Source organism: Acomys minous (assembly GCF_964271855.1).
Source record: "Acomys minous genome assembly, chromosome: 14".
In the NCBI taxonomy this organism is placed as follows: domain Eukaryota; kingdom Metazoa; phylum Chordata; class Mammalia; order Rodentia; family Muridae; genus Acomys; species Acomys minous.
This window is the reverse complement of record NC_140496.1, coordinates 14,642,589-14,661,282: the sequence shown is the minus strand read 5'-3', so window position 1 is coordinate 14,661,282 and position 18,694 is coordinate 14,642,589. Positions and strand designations below refer to the sequence as shown.

The 18,694-nt window shown below is 44.4% G+C and overlaps 1 protein-coding gene across 3 annotated transcripts in view; it reads right to left on the bottom strand.

Moving 5' to 3' along the window:
• Nucleotides 1-18,694, bottom strand: part of ADAMTS18 (ADAM metallopeptidase with thrombospondin type 1 motif 18) — a 139,920-nt gene that overhangs the window by 40,741 nt on the left and 80,485 nt on the right. For all 3 annotated transcript variants that reach the window (XM_084757318.1, XM_084757319.1, XM_084757320.1), the window contains 3 exons: nucleotides 18,501-18,654; nucleotides 8,078-8,173; nucleotides 4,382-4,530 (listed from right to left, as the gene is read on the bottom strand). In XM_084757318.1, the coding sequence (XP_084613444.1) occupies nucleotides 4,382-4,530; nucleotides 8,078-8,173; nucleotides 18,501-18,654 (399 nt within the window). The remainder of the gene's footprint in view (nucleotides 1-4,381; nucleotides 4,531-8,077; nucleotides 8,174-18,500; nucleotides 18,655-18,694) is intronic.

The window sequence follows — 18,694 nt, the reverse complement described above, 5'->3', positions numbered from 1 at the left end:
GCTTAATGTTCTTGAGACTTTTATAGATGAGTTAAACTATACATATTTTAAACAGCCCATTCTCTCCAATTACAGGCCACACTGTGCTCTCCGTGATGAGAATGCTGAGATTTCATTTTTCATTGTGGGATAAAGTCAGAGTGGTCAAAGCAAAGACTGCCAAGAATCTCAGGTTCCCTAGCAAACGTTCCAACTCAAGCGCCTTCTCCTGCAGCCTTTTATTCTCTCTGCGACGGAGAATCTTCCCGCTTATGCCTTCTGAGTGATGGGATTGAGGGCCTGCACTGCCACGCCTGGGTTACCATGGTGTTGGCATGAGGGTTTGGACAAGTGATCAGAAAGCTTTCCTGTAACATTCTGCAGAGTGGTAAGTTCTCTATGATTAGAAACAAAAAAATGGAGGCAGAAAGCAAAGTCTCAGCACGCAACACTGCATAATAAAGCAGAACTGTATTTGTTTTTGTGCCAGTCAATGTGATCACAGATGCTTATAGTTTTAGTTGGTTATGACTTAGAATCACTGGGGGGGGGGGGATGTAGTTTATGTAATATGGATGCACACCATATATATACATATATATGTATATATGTATATATTCCCTTCTCCATTCTCCTATATTCATCATCATCATCTCTCTTTCTCTCGTGCATGCACGCGCTCTTGCACACTTGCTCTCACACTCTTGCTCTCCTTCTCCCTCTCCCTCTCAGACAAGGTCTTACGTATCTCATTGTGCCCTCAAACTTGCTATGCAGCCAAGGATAAACCTGAATTGCAGATCTCCCTGAATCCATGTCCCCAGTGGTGTGATTGTAGCTATGTGGCACCAAGCCTGACTTATGCAGTGCTAGGGAGGAACTGAGGATAGACAGAGGTCCTTACACGTGAGTGTGTCCGTCTATGTGTATGTGTGTGTGGTGTGTTTTCTAAAGAAATTAAGCGTGCCTTGAAGAGGACCCTGCTGATTTTGGAAAGTGAACCTAGAAATAATTGTTTAAAAAAATGGGCCCGAGAGTCAGATCCATGATTGTTGGGAAGACCCAGCTTCCACCCAAACCCCTGTAGCGAGGTGGCACTAGAGTGAGTGGTCTATAACTCTTTGCTGAATAGACTTGTGCTTTAGGAAAGTTCTAGAATATCTAAGCATATCACTGTTAAGGTTTTTAAATAGAGTTTATAGGAATATCCCTAGGCTCTATCACAGTGTGATACTTTGGTAGATAAGGAGACCAGGAGAAAGGTCAAAGGGTAAGACAAATGTTGGACCTTGGCTCGACTGTACTATCGTCAGTGTGATATCCAAGCAGGTGCTGATGCTGGAGGGGGGGGGGTAGAATCTTTGTCTCCCTTGGTTGCCCATCAGTGAAATAATGCAATGACACAAGGTTGGAAATGATGTGTCTTGAAGAAAACATCTGGAAAAGTATTTCAAAAGGCTCCTGAGGTGTAGTGGAACTCTACAAGGCTTGCATTGGCTGCTGTGGAACCAGATGGCCTTTAAGCCATTGTGAAGCTAAGAACGTTGCTAAGTCTACAAATCAGCCTTGCATACTTCATCCTTTTATGAAACAAAAAAACATCCTTGGAAGAACCTCACTAAATGGAATAGGAACCTTATACTGCTTCTGTGTGAGAAAACGGAAACAGTTAAGCTGAGCTACAAACAGATCAAGTGGTAGAACTTAGCTGAAAGAAGAAGAAAAAAAAATCAACAACTTGAAATTGACAGAGTAAGAATAAAAGCAGCTTTGCTCCAATAAATAGAATTTAGAGCTGGGATAGGACAATTCATTCAGCCATCTTCAGATTCACTGATCATCCACTTGTTTTATTTGTGCCCTCACCCTGAGGTAGAGTAGACAGCATTCCAATAATCTTATCTTATTTAATATGGCACACTTCACTGAGCAGAAATAGTTTAATGATGATTTCTTTCATTAGGGATCTCCAAAACCAAGATACATTATTTCCACAAGCAGCAATCTAGCACAAAGAGATTTCTCAACCCCATAGATATGAGAAAGGCTTTCATTTAAATCCCAGGGGCGTTTTTTCCTAAACTCCACTGGCCGACTATTTATTAAGTTATGTAATATCTTTCTTGTTTAGGGAAAATATTGAGATTATAAAATATGGTCTTATATGAAAACCAGACCCAGGAAATATGCTACAAAACTCAGTATAAGCATGATTTTGAACAGTGATATCCAGCCCTTTGGCTATCGTTGAAGTATCAGAAAGTTGGTTTGCATAATCTGGGGTAAATCATGAATGGGTTCCAAGCCTCACTCCCATTAAATTCGGGTACTGAATCTGAGGAGTCCCAGTAAGAGATAGATACATTTTGCTCCTTTTGGGACTGGAGACAATGCCCAAAGACATATTCTTTTGTTACAAATTGAAGAGTAAAAACACAGAAAGTAATCCCATTAGCACCAGGATGGAAGATGCCCTGGATGCTGATGATCTCGAAATATAAAAAAGATGCCCTGGGGGTGGGGAGATGCTGAGCACTCAAATACTCTGCTCTTGATGAGGACCAAAGGGAGGACACCTCCAGCACTCACGCCTGGCAGCTCATAACCTCCTGGAACTCCACTCCAGGGGATCAGATGTCCTCTTCTGGTCTCTGCAGGCACCTGTACACATAGGCAATAATGCCTGGTTTGAATAGCTCTGGGTTACTGGGACCACTATATTACTGTAGGCTCTAGGATAGCTTAAGATATCCCAAGAGGCACCAAGCAGACAGCATCTAATTATCTCCAACCTGCATCTTGTATTTTGGGAAAAAGAAACAAGAGAGCTCTCTATAGCACTCGATTGCTGACTCAGGTGAGCAGCTATTTGTCTCTTTTGGAAAAGTCTCTTTTCTACACTGATTTCCTTATCTCCTTTGATTTGCAGTTCCCCAAACAGCGCTTGTGGCAGGGCAGGCCCTCTTGCAGAGCACTTTATGGCTCTCAGCTCAGCTGGTGTTTGTGCCATCTTGACCTCGTGTGCATAGAGGACCCTGGGGGGAAAGGAGAGCCAGTTGCTGGTGGCTTCATTGCTGGCAGTGTAGGATCAGGGTGCAGGGCGCCATGGCTTGTGTTCTTAACCTCTAGGGACAGCCATCCATCAAACCAGCATCCTCTCTACAGCATTCTGTTAGAGATGCCTCTGTAGCTACCATACTCTGTGGGGTGACAACATGTGATCCTATATTCCTGGGGAGGCTGGGGACTGTGAAAGCCACATGGGCCTCAAAAACTTTTGTTCAGTGTCTATTGGATGCCTCTTATCTTTCAGATCTGTTGGTGTCTGCTTGCCTTCCTGCCTGCTCCCTCTCTCTATATAAAATATATTTTTACTATGTCTTCCTCTGTTTCAGTCTCTCTGTCTCTCTCAATATAAGATCTCTCTCTCTCTCTCTCTCTCTCTCTCTCTCTCTCTCTCTCTCTCTCTCTCTCTCTCTCAGATCACGCTATGCAGTGTTCCCCACCTCAGTATTAATTTTTTTCTTTTACTGTGCAGCCCCAATTTGCCTTCATCCTCTTACCTTTCATCCTCCTGGCTCAGCCTCTACAAGTGTACATCACCACCCCAGGCACTGAGGAATTTTATAGACACTACTCCTAACTCCTTCAAATCTTCTGAGATGGAAACAGCATCTTATTTTTGTACATAAACACAAGCTTAGAGTTTGAGTGACTTTCCTAAAGTCACTCTTAGGAAAGTGTAGTGAGTTTTCTGGGGACTTTCTATCACAACAGAAAGGAAATATTCATCTCAAATGTGAGTTGAGTCTTTCTGAGTTACCCTTGTATTTTCCCAGGTCCCACAATTACTGGACCACAGAGTCCCTGAAGGTGACTACAGGCCGATTTCAACATGACTGTATGCTCTGATTAGTTCTCACCAACGGCTTTTGGTTTCTTTTTAGAGAAAATTAGAATGTGTCACCCATATTCAGAAATTTCACATGTAACAACATGTGGGTTCTGTTTCGGGTATCTTTTAAGAAGCCAGACAGGTCTATCAGCGGGAATGGAAGCTTATCCTGCAAGGTAAAAATCATTACGCACCCTCAGTTCATCTGTTGGAGGCACGCACATTCCACTCACCAAGCCTTCCGGCTGTACAACAGCTCAGATATTTGATTCTTGAGCTGAGGAGCCTTGGCTCAAATTAAGAAAGAAGTTCAGAGGACGATTGGAGCCTTTGATCATTACATTTACACAAAGTGACTCTTCTGTCGTGCTCTGAATTCTACACACCGCGCCTTCTCCCACCGCACTCCCCAGTGCACTCTGCTTTCATAGGTAAACAGTAAAACCTTGGCTGGTTGCTTTTAATCGGAAGGAAGGAAGGAAGGAAAAGGCCACTGGAAAGCCTTACTTGGGGTTACTACAGTGCCTCTCCTGGTACCTGACTCCTCCACCACAAGTGCGCGAACATTCTGACCACTTCGACCAGGCCGACCACTGGCCATGGATGGGCCGGGGCCCCAGCTCTCCGAGTTTTACACACTGGCCCTGCCGACACCACTGCAGAAAGAACATGCAACATGGTTCCCATTAGAGGCTACCTGGGAAAGTTCAGGGAGAGGCAAACAGCTGTACAATGAGAAAGGGAAATGGGGTCTGGGAAGGCAGGAGAGACAATGGGTGACCCTGTGACACAGCCTTTCTTTGCTGTGCTTTATGGATTGCTCAGTAACTGTGATGGCTGCTCCCTGCACTCTCAAGTCTTCCTCAGGAGCAGGGGTTCTCAATCTGTGGGTCACGATGCCAACAGGGGTCACCTATCAGACATCCTGCATATCAGGTGTTTACACTACAGTTCATTGCAGTTATGAAGGAGTAATGAAATAATTTTATGGTCGGTGGCCACCACAACATGAGGAACCGTATTAAAGGGTTATAGCATTAGGAAGGCTGAGGACCACTGCTCTGAAGAGACGTGGCATTTCCCATGCTCACGCTGAGAAGCGCAGGCCTTGTGAACCTGCCTATGTAGGGAAAACATACAGGGAGGAATCTGTACAGTGGCTCGAGTAGTCAGACTGAGTTCCAAGGATACATCCTTGCTCTGTGAAGACAGTGCTATTTATAGAACAATTTTAATGCATTGTGATGATTCCACTATCAAAGCAGTTGCAGGGTACAGCTGACTGTACATGTGATTTGCCTCTTTCAGCCATCATATCCTAATCTCATATGAAATCAGTAACTTTCTGTGTGAGTGAACAAATTCTATTCCTAGAAGGTGCCCATTTCGGACCCTCTGATGACTGGCCATCTTCAAGGTCTTAGATGGATTTGGGTCAAGTCTCTTGTTTGGCTGTGATTCACACAGGTGGGTGGGAGGGCGGGAGGGTTGTTTTCTGTGTTAGCCTCCAGTGTGAGTTCTTCCTTTCTAGCAAGCTCAGGTTCCGCTAGCACTCGCTCTCCACCCCCACTCCTGCTCTTTATCCAGGGGTCGTGTCTGTCTCTGCTAATACTGCCTCTTCTTTTTCCTTGATGTGTTCTCACTTCGAGCCAAGGCCCGCAAGACTTGGCAGAACTGTACACTTTGCTGAGTAACCTCTGGCCTGCGATCCGAAGGGCTGGAGGTGAGGTGATGTCAGGTTCTACTGAGAAGTGGGGTTCGGTTGCAGAATTACGGGGGGGGGGCTGTTGACTTGCAGCTTCCCACTCTGCCTCCATGGCTGTTCACTGTGCGGCTCTGTAGATGTGAGTTTTGTCTCAGTTACAGTTCTTCCTGTCTTTAAATTCTTGCCATGTACAAGACAATCAATCCCCCTCTTACAAGCTTCTCTTTCACCTGGGTTAATTTGCTATTTCAGAGTTTGAGATGACATAAGCTGTGGGGAATCAACTGGTCATGTGAGGGCGTTGCCCACTGCTGCCACGCATCGTTTGCACTGGGAACCATGGAACCTCTACTGGGCTCTACTGGACAAGAAGCAACAGCCCGTGGTCCCATTAGCATCAGCAGCCGCCACAGAAAAGCAAGTGGCCCTGTTGTCCCAAGAACAGCGGGAGACTTGTGCATGCCAAGTCTCCTAGCACCCTTCAAGCATTTAGGAATTGAAGAGCACTTGGCACATGAGAAGTTAGTAGGGAATTCTGCCTTGCCCTGTCACACAGGGACACATACAGAACACCCACTGCAGAGTCTAGATTCATACCTACAAAGGACTCATCCTGTTTCTTCTGACAAAGCAAACTACTGGCCAGTAGCCCCCGATTTTCATCTAATTTTTTAATTGGAAATGCATATCTTTATTTCTGTTTCAAGCACTGAATGGACTAGGGTGTCATGATCTCAGTATTCACCCTGGTCCTAGGTCAGGCTGCTGGCCGACTGCCTTTGCAAGCTGTGGGACAAATGAGAATTTACAGACCTCTACATCTGGATGCAGCAATACATATGCATACATAAAATTCTACATATAAGATATAAATATTAAATGATACCCCTCTAAACCTCAGCCAGCACACACATCCCTAGTGTTTCTCAAATACTCAATGGTACCAACTAGCCATGACAACTGCACTGTACATCTTTTAAAATGTATTCTTTCCCTTGTTAACCAGGATCCTACAACCAGGAAGAGGCTGTCATGGAGCTTGCTACACAACCTAGGCTGACATCAAAGTCATGGACATCCTCCTGTCTTAGTGTTTCAAATGCTAGAACTACATACTGAGCTCTAGTGTCTTGCTTCAAAATCTTTTAATATAGAGTGCGACAATGCACATCTTCCTTTTTTTTTCCCCTAAAAATGTTTAACTGATTTATTTTAGTTTATGTACGTTAGTGTTCTGCCTGCTTATATGTGTATGTGAGGATGTCAGAACTCTTGGAACTGGAGTAACAGACGGTTGTGAGCTGCCCTGTGGATGATGGGAATTGAACATGGATCCTTTGGAAGACTCAGCGGTCATCTACGCAGCTCTCAGACCTTCCCCATTTTTTTTTTTGCAGACACATTTTGAGATGGAAGAACTTGACTTTCATCCATTTTAGTTTCGTATGTCTCACTCCGCCTCTATTTCTGCACTCTCTCAATAGACTCTCCAGTGTCCACTTTGGTGTGTATACGCATTGCAGTACACTTGACATTCAACCTGGATTCCAACCAAGGCTCTTTCATTTGGGTGACAGCAGCGAGTGCACAAAGAAGAGACGACCGAGGACAGAAACCCTTCTGCTGCTATGGGTTCTTGGAAGATTACGACTGACCTTTCAGTCTGTCTCCTCTCTATATCCTTGGAGCCTTATCCTGATGGTTGATGGTCAATAGTCACCAAGGGATTGAAATCACTTGCGATGACCAATTCTTCTATCCAGGTGAGGAGTGTTTTGAGAAAGTGAATGGCAGAGGTCAGCACACCTCTACCATCTCATTGTAAGTTAACCCTCTAATGTGGTCCTTCAAATGGGCTTGCTGAATCTGCTTCATGCAGTACTATGCCAAGGGTACCTTTCCTGCCAGAACTCCCTGGGAAAAGACAGCAGAAGTGAATACGAAAGTCTGTGTGGTCACTTCCGTTACTATGGGAACACCTGCCCACCTGGGGCTCTTTCATAGGACATGAACTTTATCCCACAAATGGAATGCAATGAAGCCTATTAGTTGAGTGACCATGGAGACACTTAAGACTCAAGGACACATTTACAAAAGAGAAGCACAACAAAAGCATCTAGAGAGATGGCTCAGCAGTTAAGAGCACTGACTGCTCTTCCAGAGGTCATGAGTTCAATTCCCAGCAACCACCTGGTGGCTCACAACCATCTATAATGTGATCTGATGCCCTCCTCTGGCCTGCAGGTGTACATGCAGGCAGAGCTCTGTATACATAATAATAAATAAATCTTAAAAAAAAACACCTCCATAAAATGAATGAACTGTTTTATATGGGAATTCTGGTTTATAATCTTTGCTCGGTGATGTGTGTTAGTTTAAAGAGAAGCCAGAGGGGGGTGGGACGAAAAGAACGCAGCTAAGAAAATGTGCCATGCCAAGGTCACAGTTCTCTTGACCTCAGCACCCTTTTAGAGCTACAGATGAACAAGTGCAGTTACCATACTCAAACCACAAATGGTCCCTTCTGCTGCAGGCATGAACTTGGTTTCACATCTGTGGCCCACGCGGTGGCACCAGAGTGATTTGCAAATGTCCTGAAAGGAAGGGGAGAAAAGTGGGAGTAAGACTGATATATATATATATATACACACAAAATGCAAACAGTCAAAGCTTTGGGGGACAGTATTTAATCTTGGGGTGGATGCAATCAAACAGACTCGTCAGAAAGCACTAGCAAGTTAAGTCGGGGGCAGCAAAGCAATTTGTCGCAGCAAGTAGATAAACAGGAAGTTCTGTGTGGAGCCTGCATGCTCGTGTGTGTTAGTGATGGGGGTGGTGCACCAGTTAATGTCCAGAACACTGACAGTTTGTATCTTAGAGGTAGATGTGTGTGTGTGTGTGTGTGTGTGTGTGTGTGTGTGTGTGTGTGTGTGTGTGCATGTGTGTGGTGTGTACATATGTGTAGAGGTAGCCTTCCACCATATAAGTTCTGGCAATCAAACCCAGGTCATCAGGCTTAGTGGCAAGTGCCTTTACTCTCAGAGCCATCTCACCGGGCCTAAGCGATCTGTTTTCTGATGACAATCGCCTGAGTAGCAGACCAGATCAAGAACAAGGCAAACTGGGCGTGGTGGTGCATGCCTTTAATCCCAGCACTCGGGAGGCAGAGGCAGGCAGATCACTGAGTTCGAGGCCAGTCTGGTTTACAATGCAAATCCAGGACAGCCAAGGCTACACAGAAAGACCCTGTCTCAAAAAACAAAAACAAAAACAAAAAACAACACACACAAAAAAGAACAGCAAGGCAATCCTGACTCAGTCTGTGTCCCTGACATGTTTTAGAATTGCTACAAAGCTACAGGTTCCTTTTTATTCTGGTTGTCACTCTAAAAGATGTCAAACTCACCTGGCCCCACAGAGAGGGGTCCTCAAGATAAATGACATACCACATGGTCAGGGACCATGCTGCTTGGCACACACAGTTCCTAACGTGTTGGCTATTACTGCCACCATCATCTCTCTTAACCTTGTGATTTTTCCAGTAATGTGGTGATTTAATTCTGACACTGTACCTACAAGGTCACAGTCTTGAGGCAGCCTCTCAACAAACAGAACCAGGGCTTCCATCTATATAGAATTCCATTATCAAGGTACTCTAGAGTCAAAGGCAGTTATTGAGCAAGCAATGTGAGGAATGCAGGTCAGACCAGAGGACCAAAGGTCTCCATGGAAACAGTTCAAGTCAGTCCTATGGACTTGGGCTAGAAGCATCTTCCAATCACTTGGAACAAAGGTCATTTTGCTAGTGAGCTTCTCCAATCCTAGTGTCAGTTCAAGCCATAACTTTAAAGATAAAATAAGTTTGTTTTCTACAGCCAATGGAGAGCCATAACCCATACCTATAGCAGCCATCAAACCAATCCCAGCACAGAGCAAAGAAAAGGAGAGACCTTAAGAAGAAAGAAAGGGGGATGGGGGGGGGGTCTAGACACCACAACCAAAGCCAAGCCACAGGGCTGAGACGAGGGGCAGCTGGAGAAGAGCAGGCAAAACACAGGGATTCCAGAGTGAAAGGAGACAGGCTGTACGGACATGTTATTTCCCCTGTGGTGAAGTGCAGAGGTCAAATGTAATTATAGCCGCCGCCGCCGACGACGACGTGCTTTAACGACCACAAAAACCCTCTGAGAAAACTCCCTTACAAAGTAAACAAAAAATGGGAGCTTGCACTTTTCTGCTGGCACCTCCCTCTTTCTCCCCCTTCAGTCTGTGCCACTCTGTCTTATCTATAATTACCTGGACTTAAGTCATAATTTAAGAGAAAGAGAAATAACCACAGAGACCCTAAGGTCTCATGTTGCCTGGATATGATCCCAGCACCCCCCACCCCCACCCCCCCACCCTCAACAAGACCACATATTTAAGCGGTGCTGGCTGTACTGGGTCCTGTCATTTGCTGACCCGTGCTCTCTGGTTATATTCCACAAGACAAGTTTCCTTATAGTAAAATATGACACGTTGAAAATGTTAGAAAGCCTCCGAAAACTCAAGGTCTATAGAGTGTATACACAGCCAGACATTCACCAGTCCTTAGGCTGCACCATCATGCTGACTTTACCTTCAAAATATCGCCCGAATCTAAACAACCCTCCCCACACCCATTGCTGCCACCCTGTTCGCAGGCACTATGCATGTGCCTTAATGTTATATCCTTTATCACAAGACTAGTTGTTTTATTTCCTTCCATCCCTACCCAATAAATTCTCAACAGGGCACTACCCAATACGATGGCCCATAGCTGACTATGACTTTTGCCCTAGACACATTTCTTGTTTTCAAGACTCAGGTATGGTATGTGGCTATCATACTGAAAAACAGAAGACAGTCTCCATCACGATAGAAAGATTTGCTGGACCAGATTTGTGCGCGGGAGGGGGCCCTTCCATGTAAGTCAGTCGGTTCGTGTTACTTCTCACTTCAAATCATACGATGCTGTCACACTTCACTTGATGAAAATCTAGATCTTTGTCCCTCTCCAAGCCAGTCGCTGAAGCCTCTTTATCGCTCTGATCTCATATCTAACAAATTTACTCTTGCTGTTGTGGTTAGTTCCTTTCCCTTGGCTGTGATAGAACCCCCAACCAAAAGCAAATCGGAGGAGGGAAGCTGAGTTAGCAAATAACAGTTACAGGTTACAGCTCACCCAGCAGAGAAGTCAAAGTACCAGGACCTTGAAGCATGTAGACATAGCTCATCCACAGTCAGATCAGAGAAAGAATCAATGCACTGATGCTTGTCTGCTCTTAGCTGGCTTTCTCCTTCCTGATACTGTTCAGAACCCCCTGGCTAGGGAATGGTGCTGCCCACAGTGGGCTGGGTCTTTCTCCATCAATTAACAGTGAAGATAGCACCCGGTACACATCACCACAGGCCAGTATGATAGAGATAATTCCCTTCCCCAGGTGATTCTGTGTTGTGTCAAGATGACTGTTAACAGTAACTAGCACACCTGCTTACAGCTCCTCCATCCACACTGGCTCAGCACTCTGAAAGCACCTCCGGGTTGCTGCAAACACCAGCTTTTGCACATCTTCTTCTATCTGTATCCCCAATGACCTGAAGGCCTAGCAGTGGCTCCCTTTGAGGACTCACTACTCTGTCTCTGTCTCTGTCTCTGTCTCTCCCCCCCACACACCACCTATGTATGTATATGTGTGTGTGTGTATTTGTGAATTTGTGTTTGTGTGTCAGGGCCTCACACATGCTACGTAAGGGCTCTACATCCCTAATTAACATCTAATCAGCTACCATTCAATCAACCTTCAACCTATTCTATCCCCAATCATTTTACCAATAATTTGTTTATAATCGTCTCCAAGTGTCTTTCCTAACACAGTGCCACTGCTATAAAGGCACAAGGCAGACATCAATAAAGGCTTTCAACAGTCAGTATTTGAATTAAAATGGCTGCCTTTATAACTAGAAAACATCCTCTCTGGTAGCAAACAATCCTGGATTCTTAAGAGGAGTCATTAACTAAAAATGTGCCAGTGGTATAGCACACACTTTGAATCTCAGCACTCAGGAGGCAGAGGCAGGTGGGATTCTTTGAGTTTGAAGTCAGCCTGGTCTACATAGTGAGAATATATCTCAAAAATATTATGGGGCTCTGACAAAAATATTCTAAAACAAATATAATGAAATTGGAAATTGCTGGGGATATAGGTCCAAGAAAGCACTGGTCTGGCATGCAGGAAGCTCTGCATTTAAATCCGCTACTGAAAAAGAAAAGAAAAGAAAAGAAAAAAAGAAATAAACAACAGAAATCCAAGTCCTGTTGCTAAGAGTTTCCCCTTTTATGACAACACAACTGATCTCCTCAGTGGGCTAGTGGGAAAAATGAGAGTCAGGAAAAGCCAGAGTAGTTCTTCAACTATTGGTAGCAGCAAGTCTCTCCTGGCTGGGACTGAAACACATTATATTTAAATCTCACTACCCAAGCTTTTAAGCAGGGTCAGTAGTTAAAAAGCAGCAACCAAAAGACCATGCCATTGACCATCATTTTAAGAACCCAGTTTGCTAATGTATCATTTGCAATAATATGCACTCATTTGAGCATATGGTTCTCAAAGCTCTGAAAAAGTGCATAATATATATATATATATATATTCATTCCAGTGTATACACGACTACAATCAAAACAGAACACTATTGTCACCCTCCAAAATGCCCCTCTTGAAGGTAACTACCATTCTGATACATGTCAGATATCTGTCTTTAAATTTCAAAGAGTAGAATTCTACCAAGTAGACTCCTAGCATTTTTTTCCCTTTTAAGACAGGGTTTCTCTGTGTATCCTTAGCTGTTCTGGACTTGCTTTGTAGACCAAGCTAGGCTCCAACGCAGAGAGCTCTGCCTGCCTCTGCTTCCCTGAGTGCTGGGATTACAGGTGTGAGCCACTACATTCAACATGGCATTTTTTTCAGCATGTAGTTTTTACTTTCCCATGTTTCTGTGTATAGTTTCTTAATGAAATGAACACATCTTTCTTTTTTTATGATCGCTGCCTAAAGAACACTCTGAGGGTGCCTCCAGTCTTTGACTCTTGTCAGTCAAGTATTAGCTAAGGGAACCAATGAATAAATATTTTTTGTCTTAAGTAGCTTCTATAGTTTCTGTCAGACAAAACTCTTACATTTTCTGGATCCAAGAGTAAAGATCTGTATCTAAAGATGTAGCTATTTCTACACAAATCAATGATTATCTTCCCAAAGTGTTCAAAGAGTTCATTCAAAAAATATAATCAAGAATTCAACCCATGTTGACTCAGAAGCTGGGAATTCATTGCTTTATTTCCTATTGGCGCTCTATGTGTGAGCTTAGATTATTTAACTTCAGTTTCCTTACTGCTGAGTTCAAGGGAAATAATAAATAATGCCATGGATTTTCCACAATTAATGGGACACTAGAGTCAGAGAGATCTGGAAAAAAATGAATTACAGACCATGAAGAATTGGAAAATAGCTACAACCTGTGGGCAGCTCATCTGTTAACACAGTCTACAGTGTTAAAGTTGCTGCATTTCCCTTTTGCAGGTAGAGGGAAAAGCCAACATCTCTGTTGGAGAAAAGGTATCTTTAGAAGATTGTTAGAAGAGAGATGTGGGTCCTACAGCCAGACAACACAGACAAACAATGCTAGGAATGCTGTGTGGTGTGCACTGCCATATGTCATCCCTTTTTGCATGCACACATGTGCCTGGCATGCATAAGTGTGTGTGTATGCATGTTTGACTGTGGAGGGGCATGTATAGCATATGCATTATGTAGCATATGCATTTAGAGGCCAGAGGCCAATGTCAGTATCCTTAATCACCCTACACTTTTTTTTTTTCCAATTGAGACAGGGTCTCTTATTGAAGATGAAGTTCACTGATTCCAGCAGCTTAGACCAAAGATGCCCTGTTCTGCCTTGTGAGCCTTGAAATGACAGGCTGGCTGCAACACACTGGGTTTTAAGTGGGCGCTGAAGATCTAACTCTAGTTCTCACACTTTACCCTCTGGGCCGTCTCCCCAGCCAGAGAGGCCATTTCTATCACATCAAGCATCCGTGCTTCCTCCGCAAGGGAAAAGGATGAGAGAGAAGATGAGAACCAAACCTACTCTAGGAAAATGGGAATGCCTACAATTGTGAGCCTCGGCCATTGTCACGAGCCCAGTTATGGAGGACTTACTGCCTTATCAGACAAATAGTAAGTAGATTTTGCACCAACTAGGGCAAAAAAAATAAGTACAGATGACTATAATGTGGAACTACAAGTTCATAATGGTGAGACATAAGATGGAGCCCAGAGGAAGTAGTGTTAAAAAGATCTCGGGGAGAAAGACAGGCATCTCTTGGGCTACATCTTTAACAGTACAGAATAATTGCATGTTTGCCATACAGAAAGCTACGCAGTATTCTAGAATGGGAAATCCAGAGACAAGGGCTCCTACACATGAGAAAGGGCATATTAAATAAAACATTTAAAGGTGTCTAAGGGCATTGATATACCTGGGGTGCACGTTAATAGGGAAAAGTAGAAGAAGTTGAAAGATCATGAATTTATTACAGCCCCTTCTATAAGCCTACTGTCAAGTTCTTAGAAGAAACACACCCATATCCCACTGCCTTCTGGGAGAAATGCTCTCTGACATGATGGGCACGAAATCATTCACTAATATTCAAGTATCTCCCACACAATTTCTATCTGGCTTCAGATTCTCTCTCCATGGGCCAATCAACTTAGTGCCTGAGCCCTAGTTATGCGATGGTAAGGGGGGGGGGCGTAGATACTGAGCCAGGAATCAACTCTGGGCTGTTCTTTTTGTTCTACTCATGTCCAATGCAGGAAAATCACCGGCAAACACACACTGACGCCTGCGTCATGGTTCAGGTTGGTGAGCCAGCAGCTATTTATTTGGGTGTATAATCACTGAATGGATGTTCTCCTCATTGTCGACTGCTAGGGCGGTAACCATCTTTTAGGCTTGCCGAAATGACATAGAGAGCTGAGTCATATCAGCAACTCCTTGTCATGCACACGGCTTTTCCCCGGGTGTGGTTTGAGTTCCCCAGCATTCATATATTAGGAACTTAGTCAGCAGTATGCCAATGCTGGAAGGCAGAGTCATATCAACTGGAGTCTAGAGGGAAGACTTCAGGTGAGCGAAGGTGTGCCCTTGACAGGGGTCATTGTGCAGCCATTTCCTTCTGATTACAACACCCCCTTCCTGGAGGGAGGCTCTTGGGGGCCAGGAAGTACCGGAAACATAATTTTCTGGAAGTTCCTGTTATTTTTAAGAGTCATGGAGTCGTGTCCCAAGGTTACACTGGCAATACCCAATGGCCGAGAAGGAGAGATTCTTCAACTGTCCACACTGCCACCAAGTTGTGCAGAGAGCCCCAGGAATGGGATACAGCCTTCCCAAGTGACTGCCCATGCTAGGTGGGCAGTTGTGTGGTATTTCCTGTCTCTGAGTCATCTCTGGACCTGTAAGGAAACCTAACAACATCCTCGGTCCACTAAGCTAGACTTGGATGGGATGACCTCTTTGATCTCTTGAAGGAGGGGAGATAGTGAAGTGTTTATATCTCCCCAGGAAATTTCACACAGTAGGGATTAAGGCATTTCTCCCATGAACCTGGTTAGCTCTCCTGTGAGTAGAGGGCACTATAAAACCCTGGGCCTGGGCCTGGCTCCACTTTATCTCTGTCTGGCTTAACACTTGCAGTGGGGTTATTTTCCTTCATAGACACCATCCACAATATGACACATTTAAGAAAACCCTCATTAGGTATGACCACCATCAGTACAGCACCCATGAAGCACCCCTCAGCTACCCCCTAAAGCAACTTCTTTGTCTCCATATGCAGCTTTGCCTTAGGACTTGTGTTACAGTGCTCAAACTGACCATACAAACACTGTGGGAAGGAACAGAGGTCAGTGAGATTTGCTATGCAAAAGGAATTTGAGTCTGGGAGAAGAGGGAGAGTGGGCACAAGTAAAAAATAAGATAAAATTGTCTCCGACACTTCTATCTCTATGCAAAAGTCAAGTACACTGGTGGCCATGATGCTGAGCATGGAGGAACGGATCAAGAGGACACTCTTATATGTAGAAGGATGCAACTGGACCCAGAGGCCAGTCCTCACGAGTTATCCAGGGAGCCATGACCTTATTCCTTTATAGATGTGGACACGCAGGCCAAGGGAGGATGAAGTTCAACATTCCAGTCAAAGTTGGAATAAGACTCTAACTCCAGGTCTGCCTAACTCCTAAAGGCACAGTATGTGCAGGTATGCATACAAGCTTTTTTTTCATTTTTAAACTCTCTGTCTCTGTTTCTCTGTCTGTCTGTCTGACTCTATCCTCTATCCCTGTGTGTGTGTGTGTGTATGTATATGTGTGTGTGTGTGTGTGTATGTATGTGTGTGTGTGTATGTGTGTGTGTGTGTGTGTGTGTGTGTGTGTGTGTGTGTGTGTGTGTTTGCATGTAAGTGTAGGTCCTCCCACAGGCCAGAAGATGTTGCCAGATCACTTGGGAGTTAGAGTACAGGAAGTTATAAGGAGCCCTGTGTAAGTTTGGGAATTGAGCTCGGGTCCCTCTGGAAGAAGCAGGAAGTACTCTTAACCACTGAGCCATTCCTCCAGTCCTGTATGCACGCTTTCAACTACCATGGAAGCCTGCATTGTAGGAGTAATGAGAGGGAGAGAAGTTCATGAAGACTGAAGGGAAAAGGTAGAAAGGAAAAGCAATGGCAGCTCAATAAAGGTGTTGGAGAGAAATGCAAAAAAAAAATGTGTGTGTGTGTGTGCGTGTGTGTGTGTGTGTGTGTGTGTGTGTGTGTGTGTGTGTGTGTGTGTGTCTATGTGTTCCTGTGCATGTGCGTGCTTGTGCATGAGCGCACGCATGTGCCTGTCCGTCTGTCTGTGTGTGTCACAGCACAGCAGGACACTATGTATGACTATTAGAGGTGTGGCCATGACTCAGGTTATAAGCAAGATTAGGAACATACTGAAAGCTAGTTCACAGGGAAAACAAGTCCACACTTGAGAGCCATCAATCAACGTCACCTTCTCCATCCGTCGGCATCTTAAACAGTCGCTGCTAACCCAGACTCCCTAGCTCCCTCCCAGACACCCAGACATCTCCGAGCCGTTCATCATTTCGGGCCTTTTCACTTAGAATTTTTGTTTCCCTTCACTATGCTTTCCAGGGTCTGCTCAAACTGAGATACCATCTTTTAAAAATATGAGGTGGCACCAGAAAATGATTCCGTCAAGGCACTGACACCAGCTCGCTGCCTGACACAGAGCAGGCGTGATCCAGGCGGAATGCTGCTCAGTCAGGAACCTTTCTGTACTTCTAAAGGGAACCATAGTGAGTGCTTGCTCTGTACTTACAGTGTGCACATCTACCATCAATAAAGCTAGTGGTGCTTGGGATGCAGTGAACGGAGGGCCTGCTCAGGAGACAAATGCTTTCTTTCCGCACAGTGAACGGGTTATTCCACTTCATGTTATGGTTTAACGGGCAAATTCAAACACCTCTAAAGTTGCTCATTTTTTAAAAAAACCTATCATACATAAACATTTACTGAGGTAAAGCCTGTGTGCCATGAAGAGTAGCTGTGGATTAGTCTTTAATAGTGATGCTTTAAAATCACATTAACTTACATAGCTCCATGTCAAACCTGTGCCCTGACAGATATTATTTCCCAGGTGAGCTATCTTAACTGGAAAGCATAAAAACTACAGAGATACCACACTAGCGGCTGCCGAGCGGCTAGGCTGAGGAAACCCGGTGTCCAACAAAGAGAGGAGGAGGCTTAACTTCCAGGTACATGATTTGTTTCGTTTAGATTTCATCATTTGAAAGTTTGGTGGTTTGTGGGGGGTGGGGCAAGCTGGATACCTTCTCTGGCATGTAGGTGAAAGGGGTGCAATAACTTTTACTTCAAAGTGTTTTTGAAGATGGAGGTCAAGTACAATAAATCTCTCGATGGAATGCCTTTCCTGGGACAGAGGGTCACACAGAGAGTACCGGGAGTGATGGTGGCGATGGCAGCGCTTAGGGGAGCGGTGTTGCTGCTGATAGTGATGGAGAAGGAACAGTGAAAGAGGAGGATGAGGAAGAGGAGGAGAGAAGGTGTGGGAAAGCAGTAAGGGAAAGGAGACGTTACTGACCTCCCTGTTTCTACATATTGTATTTCCCACTGGAAGCCAGGAATAAACTAACTTGTAAACTGTGGCATGTTTCACTGGTGTTGGGACTACAAAGCTGTCAGGAGTGCATTTCTTTGACAGAGGGCAACTCGGGTTCTCTTATTTCTACACCCTAGTTTCTATTTCCTCACTTATCTTTGCTGTAATCTTGCTTCCAAGAGTCAGTGCAAAAACTATGCTAAGAGTATTAAAGACACTGTCAACATCCTGGTGTCAGAGAGAGTTACCTGCTGTAATCATTTTTTTATGCTATGAAGAGCATGATGTGTTTATTGATGTAATGGTGACTTTTTTTTTTTTTTAGCACATTCCTTTAATGCACATAAAGGCAACGAAAGCCGTGTGTAGAAAGGGCGACCATTCTCAGCTTTACTGTGAGGAATAAAAGCCTGCATGTAAGAAGGGAGAAATTTTCTTCCAAGGACTCAGACAACTGGTATTCAAACCAGGCATGCATGGTCTATGGGGGATAAGCCTGGATAATTCATTGACAGGAAAATTACCACTTAATTATCATGCCAAACAAATGACATTTTCGAGATAACCCAGATGCTAACCTTTGGCCTCGGCAAACCAAATGTTTATTCTTTTGGTAGGTACACAGGCACATGGCACATCCTTAATGCAAGTTAAAAATCACAAGGAAACATACCTTCATAACCCCAAGGCTGCACAGCTTGGCTTTGGCTCCAAATTGCCATTTACACTGTGTGTCGGCGTCATAAATCTGTCCTGGGAGCTTGTCCGGATATTTATACTGCCCCGTTTGCTTGGGCTCATCCACCAGACAGCCAGCCTGTGGTGTACTGCATTGATAACACATCCTTATTAACAGCCCTGTTCATC